Genomic DNA, 13,182 nt, shown 5'->3' with positions numbered 1-13,182 from the left:
TCACACAGACACAAACACATACATGTAACTAAAAACAATATAGATCTTTAACTTAGAAAAGTCTGTCCACTTGAAAATTACAAAAGGACATGACAGGCCAGTGGTGGTGGCGCACACCTTTAATCCCAGCACTCGGGAGGCAGAGGCAGGCAGATCTCTGAGTTCGAGGCCAGCCTAGTCTACAGAGCAAGATCCAGGAAAGGCACAAAGCTACACAGAGAAACTCTGTCTCGGAGGAAAAAGAAAAATTTAAAAAAAAAAAAAAATTAATTCCCTTTTGGCCTGGCGGTGGTGGCGCATGCCTGTAATCCCAGCACTGGGAGGCAGAGACAGATGGATCTCTGTGAGTTCGAGGCCAGCCTGGTCTACAGAGCTAGTGTAGGACAGTCTCCAAAGCTACAGAGAAACCCTATCTCGAAAAACCCAAAAAAAAAAAAAAAGGACATGACAAACAATTGAATAAAATTTGAATGGACAAACAAAAGGTCATTCTTTGTCACTAGAAAACATCAAATGGAAACATTTAAACTTAACACTAATTAGATTATCAAATTTTAGAGTTTGTTATTGGGTTGTATGCTGCCATCATATACCAGAGCACTGTTACGCACTACATTGCTTGGTATTGTTAATTATCATTATATTTTAAAATTTCTTAATATTTGGTAAAGCTGAAAGTGAGTGCTTCCTTTGCAATTTATATATCCTAAGAAAAGTCATATATATAGCAGATAATCATGGATAATAACATTTATTATAGTACTCTTGATAGTGGCAAAAATTTGGAAATAAGCCAAATGTCTTTATATTAAAAAAGATATATTTTTGGTATATTTGTATAATGGTAAAGTATTAAAGTAGTTAAAATGAATTATCTAGAGTTACATAGACCAGTATAGATAAATTTGAAAAGCTAATATTAGATATGAAAAGCAGTAACTTATAAATGAATTGCTGTCTATGATATCCTTTATATAAGGTTTTAAGCAATTGATCCCAAGAAATGAATGTATTTATAAATAAGTAGTAAAATAAAAATATTTTTGAAGTGATAATTCTAAAATGTATATAATGTTTACCTCTGGAGAAGAAAGGAAGAAAATGATTTAAGCTTCAATGTGCCATTGATTTAGGCTCAATAAGTGTTTAAATCCTAACAAACATAATAATGTATTTAGATTTGTTCACAGTGAATGATGTGCTTCTAGATGTTATAGTAATGAAAATTATTAGGAAATAGTGGAATTAATCAGTATTATTTTGTTTAATTAAAACCTTTTTGCAGTAGCTTTTTGTATTAGTGGTAAAATACTTTATATTTTCAGTGTAAATAAGAGATGTAATAGATTGTTGTGTTAAGCACAATTTTGGGACCAAATTTTGTCAATAAATAAATCATGTTTAACTGTGTTGAAAGGTGACTTTTTTATATGCCCCTCTGACCTTACTTTTGATCAAAGGGTTACCAAGGTCACCAAGAAAAATTTAGAGATTGCCAAGGACTTGTTTAAAAGTAATTTCAAGTCTGACCGAGAACTCTGACATTTATAAATAGAGAAGAAGATAGTGATAATTAAAACCGTGTTTTTCTTTTCAGGTTTGATTTTAAAGAAACTACTCCACACAGGAAACTCCTTAAAGGTAAAATATATTTTTTTTTCTCTATAACTTAGAAAAAAAACCTGAGCAAAGAGCTTGGATGGGTTAAAGTGTTTGTTAAATGTGTACAGGGCCCTGAGTTGGTCCCCAGTACTGCATAAAGTGGGTGTAATGGTGCCCTCCTGGAATCCCAGCAGGAAGAGGTGGCAGCAGGTAGATCAGCGACACAGCAAGTTTGAGACCAGCCTGGTCTGCCCTGAGACCTTGTCTCAAACAAAACACACCAAGCCAGTAAAACGTCCAGACCACTTACACTCTCCCACCTTGACTTTTTCCTGAAGCTTGTTGAACTGATTGTCTTCAATTCATTTGAGAAAAGCCATTTAGAAGAATTCAGTGCCTGTCAGAGAGGGAGTTGTCCTTTTTCTCTCCTGTTCTCTTTCTGGGAGAGCATTCATTTATTGGGTCAAGTATTTGTAGTCTTTCATGTGTGGGGATCAGTGTAGGTCATTGAGGTCATTGGACACAGTGGTTATTCCGGAGTTCCAGAAATAGTTGTTTAAATAAATTCACTTTTATGATTTGAATAACTCTGAAACTTTTAAGAGATGCAAGCATGGATTAGTTGTTCACCAGCGTCCCTGTGACCCTTCCTACTTTACTAAGCCCATTTGTCCTGCACTTTTTCTCTTTGGATTAGATTGGTGGTGATGGGTGGTAGGGAAGCAGAGAGATAAGGAAATTATCTGATTTTTTTTATTTTTTATTTTTTGCAATTGGAAATTACTACGTTAAGTAGTTTATTCTTAGGATTCCATCAAGTATGCCTGTTTTTTCTCCCCAGTGTTATGGATTGAACCCAGGGCCTTGCATGTACTATCACTGAGCAATATCCTTAGCCCAAGTTTATTCTTACAAATCTATGAATTTGAATTTTAAAATAATGGGAGTTGTATAGATGTCCTGGGTACATCTGTCTTCACTCTCCATCGTATCTTTCTCTTTCTTCAACAAAATATCTTTCTAAAGAACTGTGTTCTAAGGAGCAAGAAAGCATGTCCATTAATTAAATACTGTATTTCCTTTCATTTTATTTTAGATTAGACGGGAAGGTGTTCGTCTCTTCTTGTTATGGTTGCAAGCTCTTCAGGATAACTGTAGCAAAGAACAGCTCTGGATGTTTTCATGCTTGATCCCTGGATTTTCAGCACCACAATCTGAATATGGACCTCGAACTTTAGATAATCTTATTAATCCTCCACTCAACCTTCAAGAAAGTAAGATTGATGAGATGTTATCTGTCAGTATGTTTCCTATAGATTTTCTTGTAAAAATGTGTTTGTGTATATGCATTTTTGTGTGCGCACAAATGTGCTTGTAGTTTATGTGCATGTGTGCAGGTATGCTTGTCTATGTGGAGGCCAGACATTGACAACTGGATATCTTCCTCAGTCGCTTCTCCATATTATTGTTATTTTTGAGTCTAAGTCCCATACTAAGTCTGAAATTTACTGTTCCAACTGGACTAGCTAGCAAGCAATCCCCCAACCTCTGCAATTTACTGGTTTTTGCCCCGTAGCACTGGGGTTACAGGCCTTCAAGACCATCCCAATCTTTTTTTAATGTGGGTGCTGGTGATCTGATCTCAGATACTCATATTTGTTTAGTAGGCACTTTACTCACTGACCATCTCTACAGCCCTCTCTGTAGTTTGTTTTTAATGTCAAATGTCTATGCAGTTATCACATGGTATTCTGAGGCAGTGTTTGTGAAGGTAGGTTTAGTATTACTTACTCTAGCTTGGTGGGGCCTGCGGGTTAAGACAGCTGTTGGAAATGTAATTTGCCACTTAGTTTCCAAGAGGAAGCACACTGCATGCCACAGGCCTGTGTAGACAGTGTGTGTGCAGCTCTCTCTGTGAGTGATCAGGGTTAGTCAGAAGACGGAGCAGAAGTTGATATGTTATTATGGGCAGGAGCTTTTATTGTGGTTTCACTGGAAGGAAGTAGCAAGTCAGTGAGAGCAAGTAAAAACCAGCTAGTGTAAATAAATGATTTCAGTGGCTTCTGGTACAAAAAGGTGGTCCCTAGTGGTCTGGTCCTGGGCTCTGAAGTGATCAAGACAGGAAAATAGTACCTTTGGTTCAGAGTGTAGAGGACGTTATGAGGGTGTGGACTTCAGACAGAGTGGTTTGTATATGAGAGTCATTATTAGCAGGTTAGTCAATTACTACCTGTAGGAATTGGCCAGCCCTGGTAAGGACATTATCTCTGGTAACCAAGTCCCAGATATCAGAGCATGTAAACCGTATTAGGGTTAATATGGACCATTTCACATCATGTTTTGTTGTGTTTTTTTGAGATAGAGTCTCATATACCTCAGGCTGACCTTGAGTTTACTATGTAATAAAAGATGACCTTTAACACAAGATCCTCTTGCTGGGAGATATCGGACACTACTCCTAGTTTTAATTTATAATTTCTTGTGTATCATTTTGTATGCTGGAATTAGTTTACATGTACGCAGAAATAAAAGTGTGTTTCTCTTTATGCAGTAAGTGACTATAAAATGCTGCATATAAAATTTTATGAATCTAAAGTTGCATTTTTATTTTAAATTTAACTTGTAATTTTAGAAATGTTATTTAACTGTTTTTTCACTAGTGAATCTTTGTCTTTTTTAGCTCTAAGATTTTCTAATGTAATTTTTCTTTACTTTTTAGTTTTCTCCTTGTATTATTCTGCTTAAATATCAAAGTTATTTTTCTTTTTGCTAAATATGTTCTTCTTTTACTAGTAAGCATTTGTGATATAGAGTGCTGTATTAGTTGACTAGGGCTGTAGTAACAAAACACCCCAGACTAAGTGGCTTCATGGCGAGTGTGTTTGCTGGAGGGTAGGGGGTGGAGTGCACAAGTAGAGCTGGCAGTCCAGTTTGTGGTGAGCCTTTCCTCAGCTCGCATACAGCACCTCCTCAGTGTGCGCACAGGAGTGTTTTCCTTAGTGCATTTGCATGCTGTGCACCAGAGCAAACGCTCTGGTGTTTCTTCTCTCCTTATACCCAGTTCCATACATTTAGGGCTGAACCCTAATAACCTCATTATAACCTTACGTGCTCACTGTTTAGATACAGTCACATTGAGGTTTCATGTTCCAGCGTATGAGTTTTGGGGGTACACAGTTCAGTCCATAACTTGTACTCTATTGGATGTTTCATTTATTATAATATATATTTCTATAAAGTACAGATTTTTATAGCAAAGCAAACTATACCTGTACCATGAAATTTTAGAAACAAAAACAATCTTGCATAAAATCTATAAATATACCAGCTTAAGCAGACTACTTACATCTGCTTATTTCCATGCATGTCATCCTGAAGTATTTAACTAATGTTTCATGAGCGCTTTTCCTTTTGGTTCACTACCATCATCCCATCTGTAGCTTTCCTTCCATCTCTATTTTTTTTTATTTATTTTTATTTTTTTTTTTTGGTTTTTCGAGACAGGGTTTCTCTGTGTAGCTTTGCGCCTTTCCTGGAACTCACTTGGTAGCCCAGGCTGGCCTCGAACTCACAGAGATCCGCCTGGCTCTGCCTCCCAAGTGCTGGGATTAAAGGCGTGTGCCACCACCGCCTGGCTGCCCATCTCTATTTTTATAGCTCAATTTCTTCCCCCCCCCCCCCCCCCCCCCCCCGAGCTAAGGACTGAACCCAGGACCTTGTGCTTGCTAGGCAAGTGCTCTACCACTGAGCTAAATCCCCAACCCCTAATTTCTTTCTTTTTTTTTTTTCTTTTTTTTTTTTCTTTTTTTTTTTTTTGCTTAGTTTCAAATGCATTTTGACCAACTCTTTTGCATTCTCTTTCTGAGAACAAAATTTAAACTTTCCTTTGTTTTTTTCTTTATGTGTATATATGTTTGCCACATGCATGCAGGTTTCCACAGGAGGCTAGAAAAATCTCAGATCTTCTGGAACTGGAGTTTCCAGTGGTTTGTGAGCCAGCTGCTATGGGTACTGGGAACTGAACCTGGGGCAAACAAGAGCAGTACACACTCTGAAGTGCTAAGTCCTCTCTCCAACCCCAAGAATAGAAGTTTTGCTGTTTACTTTACAGGGCATAGAAAATACAAACTACCTGTACATTCTTCTATAGCTAAGAAGTCCTTGGATCTTAGATGGGGGTCTATAGCTTTGCAAAGTAAAGACTTGTACTAGTCTGTGAGGACAGGGTGCAAATGATAAAAGGTTGTGTTTTTAAATACTAAGTTTTTAAAATGGGTGTTAGACATATACTGTGTATTATTTTAGAATCGAAAAAATACCTTTGCTGTGGGCTTACTAACTTGGGCAGTCCAACCAGTTACTGATTATTCTGTTTAGGAAATTTGAGATCATTTCGCTAACTGTGGGTTGATTTTGTTTGTTTGTTTGCATCAGCATTCATTATAGTGAATTAATATCTGAAAAGTAAAACACAGACTTCTCATGTATAATCAGGATGCTAATTTGATGAATAAGCACCTTGCAGTATGTTTCTCATCATATTGTGGCATTTTGTAATGGACACTCCAATGTGAATCTTCTCTAGTGAGGGCCATGTGCCCTCAGTCACTACATACCTGCTCATCCCTGTTCCATTTCTTCTCAGTCAAGGAGTCACAAAAAAGCCAGTTTTGAAGTTTACAATAATTATGGACTGTCAGGATTATCCTCAGATTTATTTCAACATGTAATTTTTAGAAAAATTTAAAAGCAGTTTTCATTGCTTATTTGTTCTGCTAAATTTTATTTGGTCACATTTTGTATAATGGAGCTTGTCTTATGATTACACGATTCTCTTGTCTTCGGATAGCTCAAGTAACTATAGAGGAAGTCACCCCTCTTGTTCCCCCGCAGTCAGGAGATAAAGGACAAGAAGACCTCACAAGCTATTTTCTTGAAGCACTTTTAAAATACATAGTAATTCAGGTATGTTACCGTCTTCCCACTGCGTGCACACGCGCTTTTCTTTGTGCTCACTTGCATGTACACCCAGAACCTCCTGGTGTCCTCTCTCTTCTGTGTCTTCTCCTTATGAAAAGATGCTCTCCCTTGCTGTGCTGCTGGGTAATTTCCCTGTCTCTTACCATTGCTTTGTTATAGTGGATATTTGCTTATTTTCTTGAGGAGTGACAAAAAATTTAATTTTGAAAATATATGTTACTATCATTTCCTCAAATAAAAATCATGAGAAGATTATGAAACTCTCAGAGAACTTGTATTTGTTCCCTTCCTGTTGCTGTGATAAAACATCATGACAAGACAATATACAGAAGAGTTTTTTGAGCTGCCCGTTCAGGAGGGGAGGCATGACAACAGAAGCCGGAAGCTGAGGGCTCCCATCATTTACCCTGAGCACGAAGCCGAGAGAATGAACTGGAACTGACTCAAGTTTTAAATTCCCAAAGCCTGCCTCTGGTGACATGCTTCCTCCAACAAGGCCTCACCTTCCAGACACCACCACCAAGTGGGGACAATGTGTTCTAATTACATGAGTCCACTGGGGACATTCTTATTCAAACCGCCATAGAACTGAAGAGAGAAATGTGTATGAAGTACTCGTTCGTGTGTGTGTGTGTGTGTGTGTGTGTGTGTGTGTGTGTGTGTGTGTACACGTGTACATGTACATGCACATCTGTGAGTGGAGGCCAGAGATTGCCATCAGTTATCTTCTTCAGTTCCTTCTCCACCTTTTTTTTTTTTTGAGGTAGGATCTGTCGGTCTGTCATTGAACCTCATCAGTTCATCCAAATTGGCTACCCACTGAGTTTTTGGGGATCTACTTACCTGCTTCTCTTTATCCTACCATAGATGCAAGCCACGGTGCGTGGTTTTTCCTTGGATACCTAGGATCCAAATTGAGGTCCTCATGCTTACACAGCAGACACTTTACTTCCTGGGCCATCTTCCCAGCCCCATGAAGTAGAGTCTTTCATTTATGTTTTGAGACAGGGTCTTACTGTGTATCTCTGGCCAAACTGGAACTTGCTATGTAGCTCTGGCTGACCTGGTAGTCATAGAGATCTGCCTGCCTCTGCCTCTTGGGTGCTGGGTTTGCAGGAGTGTACCACCACCCTTTCGTGAAGTAGACTCTAGATGTGTAGAACCTTCTTGTATGGGCCAGTTGGACTTACTTTGTAATCCCTTCATTATAACCAGCAGCTCTGGTACTTAAGGGAAATACATAGCTGTTTGATTTAGGATCAGTCTCTCAAGATGTCACAGGAGGGTGACTGACAGCATGGGAATTGGGGAAAACTAATTTACACTTAAACATTTAAACAATAAGGTAACCTATTCATCTAGATGTGAAACATGCGTGTTCTGTTTGATAAAAACACCGTTTCACATACTTACACTTTTTATAATTATTCAAATACAAAAGTTCTTTTACCTGAGAAAGAAACATTATACTGTTAATGTGGATCCTGAGCCAGATTAGCAGGGTTTGAATCCTGATTATACTTTTGACTAGTAGTGCAGCCTTTGTCAAATTGCCTAACCATTCTGCATTTCGGTTTCCTTATTTACAGAACACTGTCTGTTCCATTTGAACCTTCAACAGTGCAGAGTGCTAAGAGTGAAAAAGAGTCAGAACACACAGGAAGTGTTCTGTAATGGCCTTTGTTACTGGGTTAGGCTTCATTTGAATTTTTTAAACTGCCTTATAGGCTAATTGAGATGTAATTACTTACACAATGAATTTTGACGATAGGTTTTTGTCACTTGCTGGAATCTTTCTTTTCTTCTCTTCGTTTTCTCACCCTCCCTCCCTTCCTTTTGTAGCCTCGTGGGAGCTTGGAACTACCTATATAACCCATCCTAGGCTAGCATCAAATTATAGTCCCCCAACTCAGCCTCTGAAATGCTGAGATTGTAGGTCAGTCATGATTTATTGAATCTTGTAACGTGACACCATCACACATGCAGCCTTTGAAGTTTTCTTTAATTCCTGTATAATGCATCCTTGCAACCCTCTCTAAGCTATAATTAATGTGATTTTCATTGTATTTCTTATACATTGAATCATACATACTCATTTTTATTCTGGTGTTCTTTCTCAGCATAATTATTTGGGGCAGTCATCTTGTATGGATCAATATTTTGTTTTAATTTTTTAAAAAATTAAATTTATTCTTTGAAAATTTTTATACATGTATGCATTATATTTTGCTCATAACTACCCCCTTCCCACTCTCCTCAGGATCCTCTTCTTGTCTCCCTCCTGATTGTTCTTTTTTTTTCCCTCCTCTCTCTTTTTCATCATCATCTTCCTGGCTCCAGTTAGTGTGGATGTGCATGGGTGTGGAGATGTCTGCTGTGGCAACCTACTAGAAGCCACATTCCCAGAGAAAACTGACACTCCCTCAGCAGTCATCAGCTGCCTGTAGCTCCTCTGGGAGAACTGGTCCTTGACAGCCTGTCTCTCACCCATGCTGGAATTTTGACTGGCTTGGTCTTGTGCAGGCAGCCACAGCTACTGTGAGTTGATTTGTGCAACAGCCCATTTGCACAGAAGACAGCATTTCACAACTTTCATTGTAGAATGTTAGTTGAAGATGTGTTACACTTGTTTATGCTGTGGAACATTTGTTTAATGATGCAAAGAGGTACTGCATTCTTTTATGTTGCATTTGTTTAACTCTGTGAAGCTGTGTTACTGTGCCTGCCCAAAACACCTGATTGGTCTAATAAAGAACTGAACGGCCAATAGCTAGGAAGGAGAAAAGATGGGCAGCACTGGCATGTGGAGAGAATCAGCAGGAGGAGAAATCTAGGCTCAAGAGAAGAAGCGAAGAATGAGAAAAGGTGGAGAGGAGGACACCAGGGGCCAGCCACACAATCACACAGCCAGCCACAGAGTAAGAAGGAAAGATGTATAGATAAAGAAGGGTAAAAAGCCCAGAGACAAAATGTAGTTAAAAAGAAACATGATAATTTAAGTTACAAAATCTGGCTAGAAACAAGCTGAGCTAAGGCCAGTTATTTATAAGTTAGAATAAGTATCTCCATGTATTTATTTGGAAGCTTGGTGGGTGGCAGACCCCCAAAGAGAGAGAGAAAAAAACAACTAAAAAAAGAAACCACACACTTTCCTTCCTCATCCTCTGACTTTTACATTCTTCCCATCTGCTTTTCTATGATGGTCTGTAAGCGCTGGGTGGGATATATTTTGATCCGTCTGTGGTTGAGCATTCACAGTCACTTCTTATCACTTCTTGGACCAGTTTCTATAAAGGAGCTTCTGTATTAACCATTACTCACTTCAAGGAAAAGCTTTTCTGACCATGATTCAGAAGATAACAAATTTATGGATGTAAGCACTAATATTTAGAAAACAGACTACATGACTATTTAGCAAAACATCACCAGCAGTTTTCCTTGCTAGGGCCTATGATCTTTCCAGCCAAGGGATTTTGACCAGGCTTACAGTACTAGACATGAAATTCCTCCTGTGAAGCAGGCCTCTGATCCAATCAGAAAGTAGTTGTTTACCCTACAACATCATGCCCATTATTACATCAGTGGGCATAACTTGCCTGGCAGCTCAATATTGTAATGTTCAGGGTCCAGTCCTAGATAAGACCATTGGTGTCTTTTTTCCCCCAGCAGCCTTCATAGTACCTTCCAGAAATATGTTAGCTAGACTACAGGAGAAAGTTTTCTGACCAGTTTGAGACTGATCTCTCTATGACCTGTAACCAAAATGGGTGGTGTCTTCAGCAATAGGGTCTTACCATTTTCCTTTTTCTTTCTTCTTTCCTTCCTTCTTTCTTTCTTTCTTTCTTTCTTTCTTTCTTTCTTTCTTTCTTTCTTTCTTTCTTTCTTTCTTTCTTTCTTTCTTTCTCTCTCTCTCTCTCTCTCTCTCTCTTTCTTTCTTTTTCTTCCTTCCTTCTTTCCTTTCCTTCCTTCCTTCCTTTTTTTTTTTTTTTTTTTTTTTTTCCGAGACAGGGTTTCTCTGTGTAGTTTTGGTGCCTTCCTGGATCTCACTCTGTAGACCAGGCTGACCTTGAACTCACAGAGATCCACCTGGCTCTGCCTTCTGAGTGCTGGGATTAAAGGCATGTGCCGCCGCCGCCGCCGCCGCCGCCGCCGCCACCACCACCACCACCACCTGGCCCCATTCTCATTTTCTTGTTGAGTAGATTTTATTGTATAGGTATACCACAGTTACTCTATAATGTTGGTGGGCATTTGGGCATTGAACTCAGATCAGTGGGCTTGTGTGGAAAGACTTTTATCCAGAATCATTTCACCTGCCCTCCTTTCTTTGGAAGAAGAGATACTTTTTAATTTGATGAAGTCCAAGAAATCAAGTTTTTTGTCTTTTGTTTTTTTTCTTTTATGAATCAGACTTTTGATGCTGCTTTCAAGGAGAAAAAAGATCTTACTGGGAGTAATGGCATTCTCCTTTAATCCCAACAGTGGGAATAGCAACAGGTAGATCTCTTAAGAATTGAATGCTAGCCTGGTCTACATAGTGAGTTCCTGGCCAACCAAGACTGTATAGCAGGTCTCAGTTTCTCTCTTTTGACCAGTCAGAGCAACACGTTTTCACAGCATACAGAACAGCCCACTGTTCGTTCTCGTTCTCTCTCTCTCTCTCTCTCTCTCTCTCTCTCTCTCTCTCTCTCTCTCTCTCTCTCTCTCTCCTCTCTCTCTTACACACACACACACACACACATACACACACACACACCCTAGAGAATAAAAGAAGAAAAAAATATTTTCTACTTCAATGTCACGAAGATATTCTCTTGTTTGAATCTTAGAATTTAATGATGTTTTGAGCTGTCTGGGACTTCTTGAGTGACTTTGTATGTATCTATAGTGTAGCTCTTGATGCTTTATTAAGGTGGTATCTGCCAGGCTTTTCAAATGTGGTAATACTATTAATACTATTTTTCTTTTTATAATCAGTCAATATTTGGGGGAAACCCATTATAATTATGTAACCTCCCCTTCAAAATTTTACTCAGAGTTTTAGTATCTATTGAAGACTTCTGGCTGAATTTTTTCCCCCCTTAGACAGGGTTTCTCTGTGTAACAGCCCTGGCTGTCCCAGAACTAGCTCTGTAGATCAGGCTGGCCTCAAACTCACAAAGATCCACCTGCCTCTACCTCTCAAGTGCTGGAATGAAAGGCTGTGCACCACCACCTCCCAGCCATCTGGCTGAATTTTTACTGTGGTGGTTGCCAACTAATAATTGTTTGAAGATGGCTTCATCGAGCTGTCATGTACATGCAGTCTAGCTGTCACGTAGAATGTGCAGTTTAGTGGATGTTTTTAAGAACTCTGCTGCTTGGGGCTGGAGAGATGGCTCAGTGGTTAAGAGCACCGACTGCTCTTCCAGAGGTCCTGAGTTCAATTTCCCAGCAACCACATGGTGGCTTACAACCATCTGTAATGAGATCTGGCGCCCTCTTCTGTATACATAATAAATAAATAAATCTTAAAAAAAAAAAAAAGAACTCTGCTGCTGTCATTACATATAATTTTGAAATATTTTAATTTCCTCTCATAAAAATCCCAAGCCTATTAAGAGTCCTCTTACTCCAGTATCACTCCATCTCCTGCCCCTAGGGAAACACTAATCTATATTTGCTTATCTTAACATTTCAAATAAATGAATTCATTTAGTGAAGTCAAAATGGACTCACACAGTGTATTCTTTTTTGACTGGCTTCTTTTACTTAGGAGATGCTTTACAAATTCATTCATATTTTAGCATAATAAGTTCTTTCTTTTTATTAATTAACTGTGTATATGCCAAAGTATATCCCTTGGGACATTTGAATTTTTCCTCTTCTTAGCCAACATTGAAAAATAATCCTGTCATGGCACCTACATTCATGTGGGCCAGGAATTATCTACAAAGGCTTTCTCCCTTGCCTGTTTATTTACTCATATAATTATATATCTCAACATAGGTTGATGGGTTCTTCTGACTTCAAGATGATTTGTATGCGTTTTACGTTGTCTCTAATAAAGTTCTTTTAACAACTTGTTACGGTTTTATTTATTTCATTGGAGGGAGGCCAGAGGTGTCCATGATGCAGAGGTGGGGTCAGAGAGCAGCCTGATGAGCTGATTCTTGGCTGCTTCCGTGTGTCCCGGAGGATTGAACCTAGGTGGTCAGTGTGGTGGAAGTACCTTTGCTCACTGATCCATCTTGCTGTTCCTTAATGTAATTCTTTTTGTTGTTGTTGTTGATTGTTTTTTCTGTTTTTAAATTTATTTTATTTTTTTATTATTTATTTTTGTTTTTTTGAGACAGGGTTTCTCTGTGTATCTTTGTGCCTTTCCTGCAACTCACTTTGGAGACCAGGCTGACCTTGAACTCACAGAGATCCGCCTGCCTCTGCCTCCCAAGTGCTGGGATTAAAGGCGTGCGCCACCACCACCTGGCTCTGTTTTTAAATTTGTTTGTTTTGAATCAGAATCTTTCAGTGTAGTCTTAGCTGTCTTGGAACTCATGTGTAGACCAGGCTGACCTTGAATTCCCAGTGTCTCACCTGCCTCTGCCTCTTGAGTGCTGGGAT

General features: G+C 38.9%; 1 protein-coding gene across 14 annotated transcripts in view; it reads left to right on the top strand.

Moving 5' to 3' along the window:
- Ralgapa1 (Ral GTPase activating protein catalytic subunit alpha 1) overlaps positions 1-13,182 on the top strand; it is a 220,128-nt gene that overhangs the window by 40,181 nt on the left and 166,765 nt on the right. For all 14 annotated transcript variants that reach the window (XM_028869729.2, XM_028869733.2, XM_028869732.2 and 11 more), the window contains exons 5-7: positions 1,598-1,641; positions 2,699-2,876; positions 6,452-6,567. In XM_028869729.2, the coding sequence (XP_028725562.1) occupies positions 1,598-1,641; positions 2,699-2,876; positions 6,452-6,567 (338 nt within the window). The remainder of the gene's footprint in view (positions 1-1,597; positions 1,642-2,698; positions 2,877-6,451; positions 6,568-13,182) is intronic.

Source organism: Peromyscus leucopus, chromosome 14 (genome assembly GCF_004664715.2).
Source record: "Peromyscus leucopus breed LL Stock chromosome 14, UCI_PerLeu_2.1, whole genome shotgun sequence".
In the NCBI taxonomy this organism is placed as follows: Eukaryota; Metazoa; Chordata; class Mammalia; order Rodentia; family Cricetidae; genus Peromyscus; species Peromyscus leucopus.
Note: the sequence above shows the minus strand (reverse complement) of the source record. Positions and strands in the feature narration are given on the sequence as shown.